Source organism: Girardinichthys multiradiatus, chromosome 1 (genome assembly GCF_021462225.1).
Source record: "Girardinichthys multiradiatus isolate DD_20200921_A chromosome 1, DD_fGirMul_XY1, whole genome shotgun sequence".
Lineage (NCBI taxonomy): Eukaryota > Metazoa > Chordata > Actinopteri > Cyprinodontiformes > Goodeidae > Girardinichthys > Girardinichthys multiradiatus.
Genome location: NC_061794.1, coordinates 43,566,806 through 43,581,766, shown reverse-complemented (window position 1 = coordinate 43,581,766; position 14,961 = coordinate 43,566,806). Strand labels below are relative to the sequence as shown.

The 14,961-nt window shown below is 39.2% G+C and overlaps 1 protein-coding gene across 1 annotated transcript in view; it reads right to left on the bottom strand.

The window, feature by feature from the left end:
* Window positions 1-14,167, bottom strand: part of jph2 (junctophilin 2) — a 31,574-nt gene extending 17,407 nt beyond the window's left edge. Inside the window, exons 1-2 of the mRNA XM_047372676.1 lie at window positions 13,422-14,167; window positions 6,622-7,435 (exon numbers count right to left, since the gene is read on the bottom strand). Of these exons, the coding sequence (XP_047228632.1) occupies window positions 6,622-7,435; window positions 13,422-13,800 (1,193 nt within the window). The 5' untranslated portion in view covers window positions 13,801-14,167. The remainder of the gene's footprint in view (window positions 1-6,621; window positions 7,436-13,421) is intronic.
* Between the last annotated feature and the right edge of the window lie 794 nt (window positions 14,168-14,961).

Sequence of the window (14,961 nt, the reverse complement as noted above, 5' to 3'; positions counted from 1 at the left end):
CTAAGCTAAAAAGCACTGACTGATTTTTTAAAATATGTCAGATTAAAATTATTACATGTAGTGTATGCAAAAATGTACTGTAAGAACAACCAGACCAGGACAATGTTATCTAATAGACAACATGGTTTTAGATGTGTCTCGGGTCCAAAACAACTGAACCAAATTACCTCTGCAGCAATTAGTCATGTTCTATAGATTCCTGCTAGTCATCTAATTATTTGATTCAGATGTAGAAGCAGTAACACATCTAAAAGACGCAGGACACCGGCCCTTGAGGGACTAGTGTTTGAGGCCCCTGGGGCAACCTTGGATCAGTTGGAAGAGAAGTCATTTTGCTATTGGAGAGTTGTAGGTTTGATTCCAGCGTCCTCCCCTGCCAGATGTCATTGTGACCCTGGGCAAGGAAATACCCATTTACTTGTGCAACATACTTATAATTAACAATCAAAGAAATAGCTATTACACACAGATTGCAAGTCGTCTTGCAATTTGAAAGGTGTGCGTTCGATTCCAGCTTCCTCCTGCCTGATGTCAATGTGCCCCTGGGCAAGGTACTTAACCCCATGCTGCCTACTAGTCCGTGTATATGTGCATGAATGTTGGGATGCTTGTGAGAGCAGCTGGCTGAATGTTGCTCTAGTGTAAAGTGCTTTGAGTGGTCAATCTGACTAATAAAATAAATTCAGTCTGTTTACTATTTCAATGCTGCATATAATGCCTTATTTAAATGTGAGAAAGTTGAGTTAGCACAGAGAGATATTATTTGATTAGTTGAGCTATTTTTGGAGCAAATATTCATTTGTATGAAGTCTGAGAATTTGACAGATGTGCAAACTAGTTTGCACACAGTCAGAGTGCGCAAATAGCTTTGTCAATTCGCCCCTGTTTATTTTATTCACACTAATCATATAGGATGTCATGCCCAAGGTCACATTCACATATGGCAAAAGACCACCACCGAACTCTCTGGTGTCTTGCTTTGCGTATTTCTGTTCAGCATAGAACGATGTAGTCTAACTGTCCTGGGACCCCCGCTGGTGACCACAGATATTTTTCTCATTCTGGCATGTCCTGCTAGATCTTTCTGGAGGCTCCCGTTCAGCTTTGGAGCTACTGTGCGCAAAAACATGAGGCAATGTGAAATAGGTGAAAGTTTCACTAAAGCACAACTATGTGTTGAAATCATATTAAAAAAACAACAACAATGAGTTTTAATCTTTAATTATTACTGAACCAGTTATTTTTTCCTCTTTAACAATATTTTGAATTTTCATGTTGAACACTGTTTACAAGTGGAGACTGCACAAACTGCTTGTATCAGCAGAACAGTGTGTAATCCAAGCCCAACAACTAAAGCAAGGTGCGGTATATGTATATGCCACCCCTTTATACCAAAGCACTTGCTTATGAGCTGTGCCATATTTTTATCCCTGGAACCATTTGACACCACTGCTGACGCAAGGCGACCTGGTTCTTTAACTGTTGCCACCTAGCAGAGGAGCTGAGGCTCCCAGGAGCGGACAGAAGAGATTAAATTGTCGACAACAGGTCCAAAACAATAAGGAAGCAACTTTAAACAAGCATACACACAAAAACAAGAAGAGTCACTGCAGTTCTGCAAAGAAAATACAAGAGTCAGTGTGTCTGTAAGCAGGCAGGGAGAATGGGGTCTGACAGCAGCTGAGGAGGGGGGATAATCAGCTGTTGCATTCCCTTGTGATTGTGATACAGCAAGAGTGTGCCTGTCCATATTTAGTCACAGCCCTGTCTGTGACCGTGCTGCCTCGGTGTGCGTCATTTACACCCTGTCCTGCCACACAGGCCCCCCTACAGACGCCCAGCTGCCAGCCCCACGCAAAAAGAGAACAATGTACAAAGAGTGTCTGAATACCAGCAAACACTTTAACCAATGAATCTGAAGAGGACGGGTCTGGCATCCTATGAAGTACACTGCTGGTTGGGCATGTATTTTTAAACCCTCGACTTCTCTGCCAAAGGATCATAGCATGAGAAAACCGCTGCCAGGAACAGATGTGTCATCTCTTCACTGCTTATATAATAAAGCTTAATGCTCAGTGGTGCTCACCACTTAGTAACTGTGGTAACAGAAGTATTCTGATATAACAGGGCTTCTCACAATGTTTATAGCAAGTACCAGCACAGTAAATATTACATTTTCCAGGCACCACCATACCCACAAATATTTCAAATTTAAAGTTTGTTGCATTACTATAAAAATAAACACAAGACATTAGAAAAAACAAACAAGTCTTTGGCATTCCATAATTGGCTGAAGGATGCAGGTTAATTATGCATTACCATTTGTACTCACTGGTTAAAATTTCCCACTTTCAAGTTGAAGCAAATAAGACAGAGATAACCCCTAAAACTGGAATTTGAATTTGGAAACTGGGAGGTTTCTTACCAACTTCAGCCTCAAAATCCAATATGGCTGCCTTGCATCTAAAACTTAAGTAAAAAAACCATAATTTTTATCTCTTCAAATGTTTTACACACTATTGTAGTAAACATGATGCTACAACATTTGAAAGCTCAAAATGAAGACATTATTACTAGCTTGCATTGCTAATAGGAGTTAGCCTGGCCAACATTTAAAGTCCCATCAAGTTAAATCAGCTATGAGCTCATTCCCAGATATTCAGTCATATTCAATAAATTAGAATAAGCGTTTTGATGAGGTTTCATTTTCAGATTAAAAGTACATTTTGAAAATAACCTTTAAGCAAGTATTAAACATACTTTTCATTAAACCCAGAAGTTGGTATTCCAAATAAGAAATAAGACGTGTCTTACCAACCCTGGTTTTATAATCCAACATGGCTGCCTTGCAAAAAACGTTTTTATTTTGTTTTATTTTTATCTCCATATATCTTTTACACAGAACTATATATCATCCTTTAGTTAGCATGTCTTAGTGTTTTAAAGTACAGAAAAATACATTGTTATGACTTTGCATTTCTAAAAGTAGATACACAAATAATTAAGCAAAAATGTAAAAAATATCAGAAAATGCTTTATATTTACATTGGCCCAATAATGTACAAAGAAAGTCACCAACGAAAATGTGCTAGATGTTGGGAGAAGGCAATATCTCACCATCAACATCATATGATTGAAAACGTAAACCACCAAATATTAAAACATTAAAAAATGTAATTTCTCCTCCTGAGGTTTCCTGATTTTTCAATAAAGTTGTTTAGTTTGCCATCTTTTTTCCTCCCTTCTTATTCCTTAATTCTCAAACAACCACACAATTTAGGCCACTTTGTCAAAATGAATAATTCTTATTCTTATAGGTTGGTATGTCAATGTAAGACCCACATTTTCACATTTACATTATAGTTCTCCACTGCAGGTATGATACTGACATCTCTTAACCTCTTAACATAACTTGACTTCGTAGGTGAGGTACGTAAGTCAGACGTTTTCTGACCTACGTAGCTCTCCATGTTTAAAAAAAACAACAAGGAACAGCCCTCCTTTTTAGGTAAGAGGTTAATGACCACTAATCTTGTATATTAAATGTGAAGCAACAAATATAATTTTATTCTAAATAGTGCAATCTGGAGATTTACCAATTCTGATTCATTTAAGATGTGAACAAACTTAGATGAATCTGTTATAAATGCATCCACTTGGTTACAGTCTTTCCCTTCTTCTTTAATAGTTGGAACATTTTTAGTAGTTTCCAAAGCCTATGCAAGATATGTCTGGACACATACCTGCAGAAATCATCATGTGCATGCTGTAGGTGCACCTAATGTACTGACAAAAAGAATAACTCATATATTGCCTATCTGTGCAGTGCAATATTTAGATTTGTGTCTGCAGATGTCTGCAGAGCCTCAGCAAAGTGTCTCCCTGCTGTAAACACTGAGCTTACTTTGGGTTCTGAAGATGACTGTGGACAGAAATACCAGCACCTTGTATGGTCAACGACAAACTGCATGTTGATGCTTCAACAAAACATTACCCTGATTTGTGATCTGAGAGATACTTCATCATATTTGTGAAGAGGTGTAACTAAATATAACGAGTACAGCATTTACTGGATTTTCAAAGTTTGTTTTTTTCACTTCCTTCAAAACAACATGGGGTAAAAAACAATGAAACTAAAAGCCACTCTTTGGCTTACATGATAAATGGTTTACTACCCCATTTATTTATTTTTAATTTTTTTAACAGGTGGAGCAGGGCTGTGTGGGAGCTCAATAGGGAACCAGTGCCCAACACTGACCTACATGAACTGTAAACTGCTAATACGAAGACACACTGACATTTCTTAAACCATAAGGGTTTATGGGAATATGGGTTTGTTTATTATTCACCCAAACAACTCCAATGAGTTGCTTTTATAGCACTAATGTTGCAAAATACGTTCTCTATTCCTGGGAAGACAGATATTACCTCAACATTTTCCCTCAAACTAATTATAGTAAATAAGTGACATGCTGCATAATGCACCTAAAATAGCCTTCTTTTTAAATCTAGAGTTTAAAGTTACCATCCTGGCATTCTGTAACGTCCTAAAGAATACCATTACTTCAACTTACAGAGCTCATACCTCATGAACCTTTCCACATTTGGTAAGGTTACAACAGAAAATTCAATGTATTAATCAGAATTTTATGGAATGGACCAACACAAAGTACTGTATAATTGTGAGACTGAAAGAAAATGATAAATTCTTTTTAAATTTGTAATACCAAAATATGCATATGTACTTAATCCCCTTTACCCTTAAACCTCTAAATAGAATACAGTGCAACCAGCTGTCTTCAGAAAGTCATCAACATGTGTGTTATTTAATCTTAGAAGAAATACAGCTGTTCTTTGAAGGCCTCAGAGGTTTGTTAGTGAAACAAACAGCATCATTTAAACCAAGGAACACAGCAGACGGGTCAGAGATAAAGTTGTGGAGACGTTTAAAGCAGGGTTAGGTTTGAAAAACAATATCCCAGGCATTGAACATCTCAGAGAGCTCATTTCAACCCATCATCTGAAAATGGAAACAGTATGGCACAACTGCAAACCTACCACGACATGGCAAGGAGAGCATTAATCAGAGGCCACCTAGAGGCTCATCGTAACTCTGGAGGAGCTGCATAGACCTGCAGCTCAGGTGGGCGGTTCTGTTCAGTGGACTCCACAAATCTACCCTTTATGCAGAAGTGGCTAGATTGTTGAATTCTTAAAAGAAAGCCAAACTCATTTCTAGTTTGTCACAAGCTATGTAGAAGACAGCAAACGTGCAGAAGAAAGTTTTATGGTTAAATGAGGCAAAGTTAAACTGAACACACAAACCCCCACTATGAAACACGGCTGTGTCAGCATCATGCTGTGGGGATGCTCTTCTTCAGCAGAGGCAGGGAAGCTGGTCAGAGTTGATGGGAAGATAGATAGAGCTAATTGCATGGCAATAATGGAAGAAAACCTGTTAGAGGCAGCAGAAGACGTGAGACTGGGGTGGAGGTTCACCATCCAGCAGGTCAACGACCCTAAACCCCTAAACACACAGCCAGGCCTTCAAAGAAACTATTTACATCAAAGATAGAAGTGTCTTGAATATACTTGTTAATATTTGCTGTTCAATCACACTCTCCCTCCAATCTAACTGAGCTTGAAATATTTTGCAAAATGAATTGCCAAAATTTCTGTCTCTAGATCTGCAATGCTGGTAGAAACATCTTTCAAAAGACTTGCAGCTCTAACTGTAGTGAAAAGTGGTACTACAAAGTACTGACTCGGGAGAGCTCAATGCAGATGCATGCCAAACTTCTAAGATTTTGTTTTGTAAATAATTTAATAAATACATATTTTTTCATTTTTTCATACATAATTTTGACTCCAAGATTTTGCTCTATTGCATAAATCTCAATAAAGTACATTGAAGTTGGAATGTGACTAAATGTGGAAAAGCTCAAGGGGTATGAGCAAACAGCTAATAATGTTTTGCCAATGTTTGACAAACCTTACTCTCAATCACCATTTCTAAAAAAGAAAATGGGTTGCATTTATATAGGCTTCTAAAACTAAAAACAGCTTTACCCAACAAGAGGCAACAGTTTGCTGACCAATAGGCAGCTTCCCAATTTCCAGGTGACTTATGCTGCATTCAATGAGCCCATGAACAACACTCAGATCTTTATCTACATTTAATGGGTTCAAACACATAAGCAACATGATCACAAACAGAAGTTGTATATGTATATGTGCCACTGGTTTAATGAAATACCAATCATCAGAGGTGCTAATAAATATGTACGGTACAACTTTAATGATTTGTTATAGGCAGGTCAGACACAGGTGACCTTCTAGTTATATTTCCAAGACAGAATTTGAGAAGTCCAACTGCTAAGTGCAAAGTGAACACAGTGTAATATTTTTAGAGATTTGACCTATGTACTAAAAGTGATTGATGTCATACTTTGACTGACCTCACCAAATACAAAAGTATCTACAACCTAATGTACTCAATACTCCATAAATATAATAACTGGGCCTTAAAGAGGTGAAATAATCCATGTTTTTAGGCTCACATCTCACATGTAGAGGAGAGTGTTCAGACATAAGGAGAACCAAACAATCATCTCTTCTTACCTAGAAGCAGCAATCTCTGCCTTCTGTTTAGCGATGGCTGCTGCCCTCTGTGCTCCCTCAACCGCCCGCTCCACCTTCTGCTTGATCTTGGTTCCTTTAAGCTGGATCACCCTCTTCTTCATGGCCTTCACCAGCATGTTGTTGATGTACTTGCCCTCCTCCTTCCCTCCCTCAGAGAATGTGGTGCAGCCATACCCGTGTCTCTGGTTGTTGAGCCACTCGCCCTCATACTTCAGACCGCTGGACCTTTCGCTTATTCCATATCCAGAGCGCTTGTCATTCTTCCACTCACCCATGTAGACCTCTGTGGTGGTGGCGTCAATGTCAGCCTCCACTGGGGGGAAATCCTCCACTCCGGCAAGGCTCTCATCTCCGCTGATGGTGGAGTTTGTATCACTGGCATTGGAACTCAGAGCTGACTCTGTCCTCAGGAAGCTAATCTTGCTCTTCTGGCTAGACAGTGATGTGCTTGAATCAGACTTCTTCAGCTTACCCAGCAGGGAGCTCCTTCTGAACAACCTCTTCTTTTTGGGCTTCACTGCCTCAGGATCCACCTGGAGAGTTAGAGCAAAGCCTCCACGGGATGGTCCCAGTTGGGCAGGGGTGGTGAGTGGTGTTTCTTCTCCTGAAGCATTGGTGGTGGTGATGACCGGGACATCTTGCTGTAGAACAGTGCCATTGCTGTGCTCACTGCGAAGTGAAGTTAAGGAGGTACGAAGAGGGGAGCGAACAACTGCTGCCATGCCATAGGGGACGCTTTGCCGAACACCATAGCCATGGCGCATCCCACCAGTGAATTGACCTTGGTAAGTACCTGAAAATGTCAGAAGCAGAAAGTTAGTCCTGCTGTGCCAGAATAAATATCAGAGCAGTAGCTTTTCTGAACCAGCAGTATTTCTTTTACTGATTTCAGGTTGACTGCTGGGGTTCAGAGGAATCAACAAAGTGATGAAATGTAGGTTCACAAACATTCTTAAGATGAGCAAATTGTGATAACTAGCTGTTTATGACTTTTAGTAATGTGGAAGAGGGTCCAGTTTAAAGATACTAAAATAATTTATTTCACAAACAATCAAACTTTCTTGTTGGAAAACTCAACTTGTGTGATTAGTCCTCTGGCAATCCTACAACAGTAGCTAGAAACTTTGATAATCAGCTAAACTGTCCATGAGATGTCATTAAAAGGCCGGAGCTGTGCACAGTTTTAGGCTCAAATATAATATCGTATCTGCTCCTGACTGTTGCAAAAGTAAGAATGTCCTGATCCTTGAGGGCCAGAGACCTTAAGAGTCACAAAATCTTTATAATCTTTGAAGGACAACTCTTTATGGAGCCAGCAGTGCATATGCCTCGGACCAACACTCGACAAAAGCACATATCTAGCACACAAATAACAACAACCACCAAACAGCATTACAACTAACTCTGAAAGTTATACAATCTTATGCTGCTGTCACAGTAGCAAGCTCAATGATGACATTAGAGGTTTCCCTCTGTTAGGCTCTAGGTGATACTTAGACATTCATATTGTTCAAACATACTGACACACTGAATAGCACTTTCTTATTTTAAAAGAAACTGGAGGTAAAGGTTCAGCCAGAGTCCCAACCATGCTACTCCTGCACTGAACATTGTTGGTTTGTTTTTGACAGATATGTAATAAATTGACTGAATTTATAAAGCGCTTTTCTAGTCATACTGACCATTTAAAATGCTGCACACTAGAACCACATTTACCCAAATCACACTCGCAAATGTGCACACCTTCACACACCAATGTACATATCAGTAGGCACGTTTAATTCTGTACAGTTGAATGAAAGTTAACTTTACTATTTCATTTTGCTATCACTAAAGCAGGAAGTATCTAAAGCCAAAACCCTAAAAAAACATCTTAATCAATTGATACCCTGACTGACAAGTCAGCAACCAGATTTTTCTCAGATTATAACTGTTGAGTGTCGATTCTATAGACAGCTAGGCCACAGCCTGAGAGGCCAAGAGGGCACTGAGCTTGTGTGCTATTAATAAATCCTGAGATCTGATGCCGTCACATCCCCCACCTCAGCTTTCAGTGGACTGGGTTGGAACCTGATGACTCAGGGGAATGTTGTCATTGTACAAGCAGGGTAAATGTGTTTTTGTCTAACTTTCATGGTTTGTCCAACTAGGTCAAAGCTACAACCTGGGAAGATGAATATATATATATTTTTAAAAGTATTATTGATTTAATGCAAGTAATGAATATACAGGTCCTTCTCAAAATATTAGCATATTGTGATAAAGTTAATTATTTTCCATAATGTCATGATGAAAATTTTACATTAATATATTTTAGTTTCATTGCACACTAACTGAAATATTTCAGGTCTTTTATTGTCTTAATACGGATGATTTTGTCATACAGCTCATGAAAACCCAAAATTCCTATCTCACAAAATTAGCATATCATTAAAAGGGTCTCTAAACGAGCTATGAACCTAATCATCTGAATCAACGAGTTAACTCTAAACACCTGCAAAAGATTCCTGAGGCCTTTAAAACTCCCAGCCTGGTTCATCACTCAAAACCCCAATCATGGGTAAGACTGCCGACCTGACTGCTGTCCAGAAGGCCACTATTGACACCCTCAAGCAAGAGGGTAAGACACAGAAAGAAATTTCTGAACGAATAGGCTGTTCCCAGAGTGCTGTATCAAGGCACCTCAGTGGGAAGTCTGTGGGAAGGAAAAAGTGTGGCAGAAAACGCTGCACAACGAGAAGAGGTGACCGGACCCTCAGGAAAATTGTGGAGAAGGGCCGATTCCAGACCTTGGGGGACCTGCGGAAGCAGTGGACTGAGTCCGGAGTAGAAACATCCAGAGCCACCATGCACAGGCGTGTGCAGGAAATGGGCTACAGGTGCCGCATTCCCCAGGTCAAGCCACTTTTGAACCAGAAACAGCGGCAGAAGCGCCTGACCTGGGCTACAGAGAAGCAGCACTGGACTGTTGCTCAGTGGTCCAAAGTACTTTTTTCGGATGAAAGCAAATTCTGCATGTCATTCAGAAATCAAGGTGCCAGAGTCTGGAGGAAGACTGGGGAGAAGGAAATGCCAAAATGCCAGAAGTCCAGTGTCAAGTACCCACAGTCAGTGATGGTCTGGGGTGCCGTGTCAGCTGCTGGTGTTGGTCCACTGTGTTTTATCAAGGGCAGGGTCAATGCAGCTAGCTATCAGGAGATTTTGGAGCACTTCATGCTTCCATCTGCTGAAAAGCTTTATGGAGATGAAGATTTCATTTTTCAGCACGACCTGGCACCTGCTCACAGTGCCAAAACCACTGGTAAATGGTTTACTGACCATGGTATCAGTGTGCTCAATTGGCCTGCCAACTCTTCTGACCTGAACCCCATAGAGAATCTGTGGGATATTGTGAAGAGAACGTTGAGAGACTCAAGACCCAACACTCTGGATGAGCTAAAGGCCGCTATCGAAGCATCCTGGGCCTCCATAAGACCTCAGCAGTGTCACAGGCTGATTGCCTCCATGCCACGCCGCATTGAAGCAGTCATTTCTGCAAAGGATTCCCGACCAAGTATTGAGTGCATAACTGTACATGATTATTTGAAGGTTGACGTTTTTTGTATTAAAAACACTTTTCTTTTATTGGTCGGATGAAATATGCTAATTTTGTGAGATAGGAATTTTGGGTTTTCATGAGCTGTATGCCACAATCATCCATATTAAGACAATAAAAGACCTGAAATATTTCAGTTAGTGTGCAATGAATCTAAAATATATGAATGTTAAATTTTCATCATTACATTATGGAAAATAATGAACTTTATCACAATATGCTAATATTTTGAGAAGGACCTGTACTTATGTACCCTTTAGCTGTGTTCATGAAAAAAACATTAGGTGTGTTGGTGCTTGAAATATTATCAACTTTTGGGAAAGTATTCAGCATTTCATGTTCATGTAACCATACGTTGGTTTATGTGGATTTCTGAAGGAAAGCTGAACTTATTAATCAACAATGGTTTTTAAGCCAAACAAATTTTCACAGTTTTTTTACCTTCACCTGCTTCAAAATAAAGAAATGCACATTTTACAAGATACTGATAACAAAAAGGAGGCCCTGTTGACCTGCATGAGAGAATAACTGCATTGTGTTGCTCACCTATCATTGTTCCTCTGTCATTTGTATAAAGAATTTTATTTTTATCGTTGGTATTGCTTTTGTAAATAGAAGATCTAATTCCTCTCGCTCTTGACGTCTCTATAGTAATGAATGACAGCGTTTTTAGAGGTTGATCCCCGACACACTCAGAGTTTTGCTTGACTGACAGCAGCAGGATGGTATTTTTTTTTGGTTACACACACCTAATAAAAGATCAGAAAGATCATCAGGTTGGACTCATTCTTACTTGAAAGAATTTTGGTGCAATCAAATGATCCAGAAACAAATCATCTTTAAAGCAGAACATCATGAACACCCCAGTAGTAACTCTGAATGTGCTCATTTAAAACAAATACTTATTGCAAACCCAATGAATGCAACAGAAGTACCACATGTAACACAGTGGTACATTTACCTCTACTGCCAATTAATTTTATAATAGAATCAAGGTAGACTGACTCTACGGTCATTAACGTAATCACAGAAATGTATTGGCCAGTTATGGGTTTGATTCCAACTTCCTCTCCTGCCGCATGTTGGCATCAGCTTGCCCAGGTTTCCTACCCATCTGCATATGATTGAATGTGTCTGTATTTAAGTGTGTGGCTGGGTGGCTCTAGTTTAAAAGTGCTTTATAAGTTCAGTCCTTACCATTTTAAAAGTTTACTGTGATTAAACCAAACAACTGTTAAAATCCCCTTAATGTATAGTAAATGAGTAGTACAGTAATAGGGAGTAGTTTTCTGTACTTCAACAACTTTTACTCAGTTATGGGTTGAGATTCTCACTGTATTACAGCCTTGAGTAAAAACACCACAATATAACAGCATTTAGACAAACATTTGAAATCAAAAATTATAGTTTAATTGTTATTTTAACAGAAACGCAACATGATATAACACTGATTGCTGCAGTTGTATTAATGTTGTCTATAATGTTCATTTGTTTATTTGATATACTTATGTCCAAAAATAAACTAAAGAACTGCTAAATGTAGTAGCTTTTTTAGTGCTTATTGCACAGGATTTTATATCTTGTCATTCTGCCTTTATGGAGTTACACAAGTAGAAGAAGCTGCTATTATTTGGTTAATTAGCTGGGCTATCTGCTCAGGTAGGGCTTACAGATGGCTGTTTAACAGACTTGTTACTCAATGTGCCAACTGTAATTCTGTAAATTAATTTTTCCTAGACAAACTTTTAAAAACCTTGGATATGAATGTTTCTCTATAAATTAACTTGCCTTGCCTCTAAGGTTCTATACCAAGTCTATCTGAGTTTTCTTGTGACCTGAAATATTTAATATGTGAACAAAGAAAAAATGTAGGAGTCTTCATTCAGCCAGCTGACCAACAGTGTGCAGCAACATATGGGAGAAAAACTTCAGTGTTACTCTGTACAGTCAGTCTGAAACTCTAATGACTACAGTACTTTATGTGGTATCTCATTAAAAGGACTTAAAACTATATTAAACTGTAGGAAACAACTTGACAAAAAGTGTTTGTGGATTTGAAACTGAAACATTTTCAGTTTTCAAACCACAAACCACAAATGTTTTGTTACAGGACAGTTCTGTGCCTTCAATATCCTATGAGCAAAATTTAAAAATATATATGAGAAAAATACTTTTGCACACCTCTTTTTTCTTATAATCAGTTTTAGGTGTCACAATGGGGTGGCTATGGAGCATTTTGCTCTGGAGGTCCAGGTTGCAAAGGCCTAGTCAAAGTGAGCTAATGTCATGCTATGTGATAGATACAGTGTAATGTACATAAGTAGAAAATAACCAGCAGAAAGTATATATTACACTGTATATATATATATATATATATATATATATATATATATATATATATATATATATATATATATATATATATATATAAAAAATGAATGAAAAAAATGAATGAAATAATGAATGTGTCATAGTCAATAATTTAGAAAATACATAATTAAATGAATACAAGAAATGAATCAGTAAAAAGTAGAAATGAATTATTTTGTAGTCCTGCGTTACAACATACTGTGAATCAGTTTTATCTGGCAGTCTTGTAAAAGCCAGTGGGTGGGACTAAAGTTGTATTAAATAAAGTGATTGGTCTGCAGTTAAACTGTTGTTCTAACTAACCAATCAGATTTTAGGGTCATGTTCAGGTGGTTTTAGGGTCAAAGCCATAGCAACAGTTAAAAGATATATCATGGTGGGATGTAGTACAGGAGTATAAATAATATGAAATAACTATACAAATACTTGAACATTGTATATTCCGTTAACATAAATCCATCTATGGTCTTCCGTTTATCTGAGATGGGTCACTGGGGTACCAGGTCCAGTAGAAAAACCCAGATGGTAATCTCCCCAACAACGTCTAGCTCTTTCCAGAGGATACCAAGGGATTCCCAGGCCAGATGGGATAGACTTCATAGTCCCTGTAGTGGGTTCTGGGTCTGTACAGGGGTTTCCACGATTAACTAATTAGGCTACTTGTGAATTTAATAAATTATACTTATAGATAAACATTCAATGGGTGTATTTCCAATTTATGTTTTTTTTTTTTTTTTTTTTTATTGCGGCAGTTTCGGTCCTCCATTCCTCTAGGACTGACGGACCCTTTTAAGGCATATTTCATGACACTCACCTCCATCTGCGTACGTTTCTGTCCCATACCCATCCTGAAGCCCGTTATTCCAGGTTCCTTCGTACTTTGCTCCGCTGCCCACGCTGACCCGGACCCCGTACCTCCCTTTGAAGCCATGAGTCCATTCCCCTCTGTAAATCCAGTGTCCTTTGGTTTCCACTCCCAGCCCGTGGCGCTTGCCCTGCGACCAGTAGCCCTCGTAGGTGTTCCCGCTGGGCCACGTGTAGACCCCGACCACCTCGAAGCCGTAGTTCCAGGAGCCCGAGTATTCGCCCTGGCCCTTGGGTCCGGTGCAGATGCCGTGGCCGTGGGCTTTGCCCCCCTCCCAGCCTCCGCAGTAAGCCCCGCCGTCGTCAAACTCGAAGCGACCTCCACTCATCCCGAAGCGCAGCTCCAAGACGCACAAATGAAAAATGAAAGGGGTTTTGGGGTTTTCTCTTTCCCTTTACCTGTCCGAAGTTACTGACGTAACTTTCACCTGACATGCAGATGTAACATGAACTTTAATAGGTTTCTTCTGTGACGATCTCCATGGAGCTCCTCTTTTAACTTCTCCAGATAAGTTGTCTTCCTTTTGGATAAGTCGATTATTCCAATGAAACATTGTCCCTGAAACAACTCATTTTGTGTTGCGAATTTGAAGCAAATTATGGATAAATTTGAATGTGAGTCTTGATTAGCCAAGGATCTTACATGGCTTTCTCAGGTGGCTTCCCCCCCCCCCGTTCCTGCCACCCAGCTACCTCCTCACAGCCGCTGCAGTTGGACACACTTCAGCAAACCTAACAAGGCGACCAATCCACAAACACACACACCCTTCCAAAAATACAACCCAATCCTTAACTCCGCTGGCTGCAAGGAACCATGCCAGAGTCTTGCCTCTTCGGGACTGAAGTAGCTGCATGCCTTTGGGGTTTCTGCTGTCCAAGTCCACACATTTTACCCTGAATCCGCAGCTAAAAGAGTTGAGCGCAAATATCCTCTTGAACTTTAGGAAGTGCACATAAATCCAACCATGCATTTTTATATTATTGTCTTAAATCGAGTCAAAGAGGATTTCTTAGTCAAACGTAAAATACATGTTAGTAAATGTTTCTTAAAGTACAATTCTGTGGTATCAGGATTGTTTTGCGCTTTAATATATAGACTTAATTGAGCTAAAGTCAACTGCTATTGATCTTTAATCAGCAGTACATTAGCATGGCTTTATCTTTCATATGTTCTCGATATTTAACACACATAAAATAAACTTTATTATGAGTGATTAATTTCGCTCCCTGCTGGATCTTTTAGAAACTGCAATAGAATACAGATACAATCTATCACTCTGAGCGCTGTGTCTAATTCTTTGGAACCCTACTGATCACCAATGGGTTAAATCCTCAGATATTTTACTTACCTGAAACTTCAGGTGGGTTTTTGCCTATTTATATAAATATCTTTCATAAGTAAAATCTTTGCATTTTAGCTCTTGCATCCAGTCAAAACGAAAATGCGTTATTGACACAATCTGAGAGAGAATTTAAGTGAGTCAAAATGT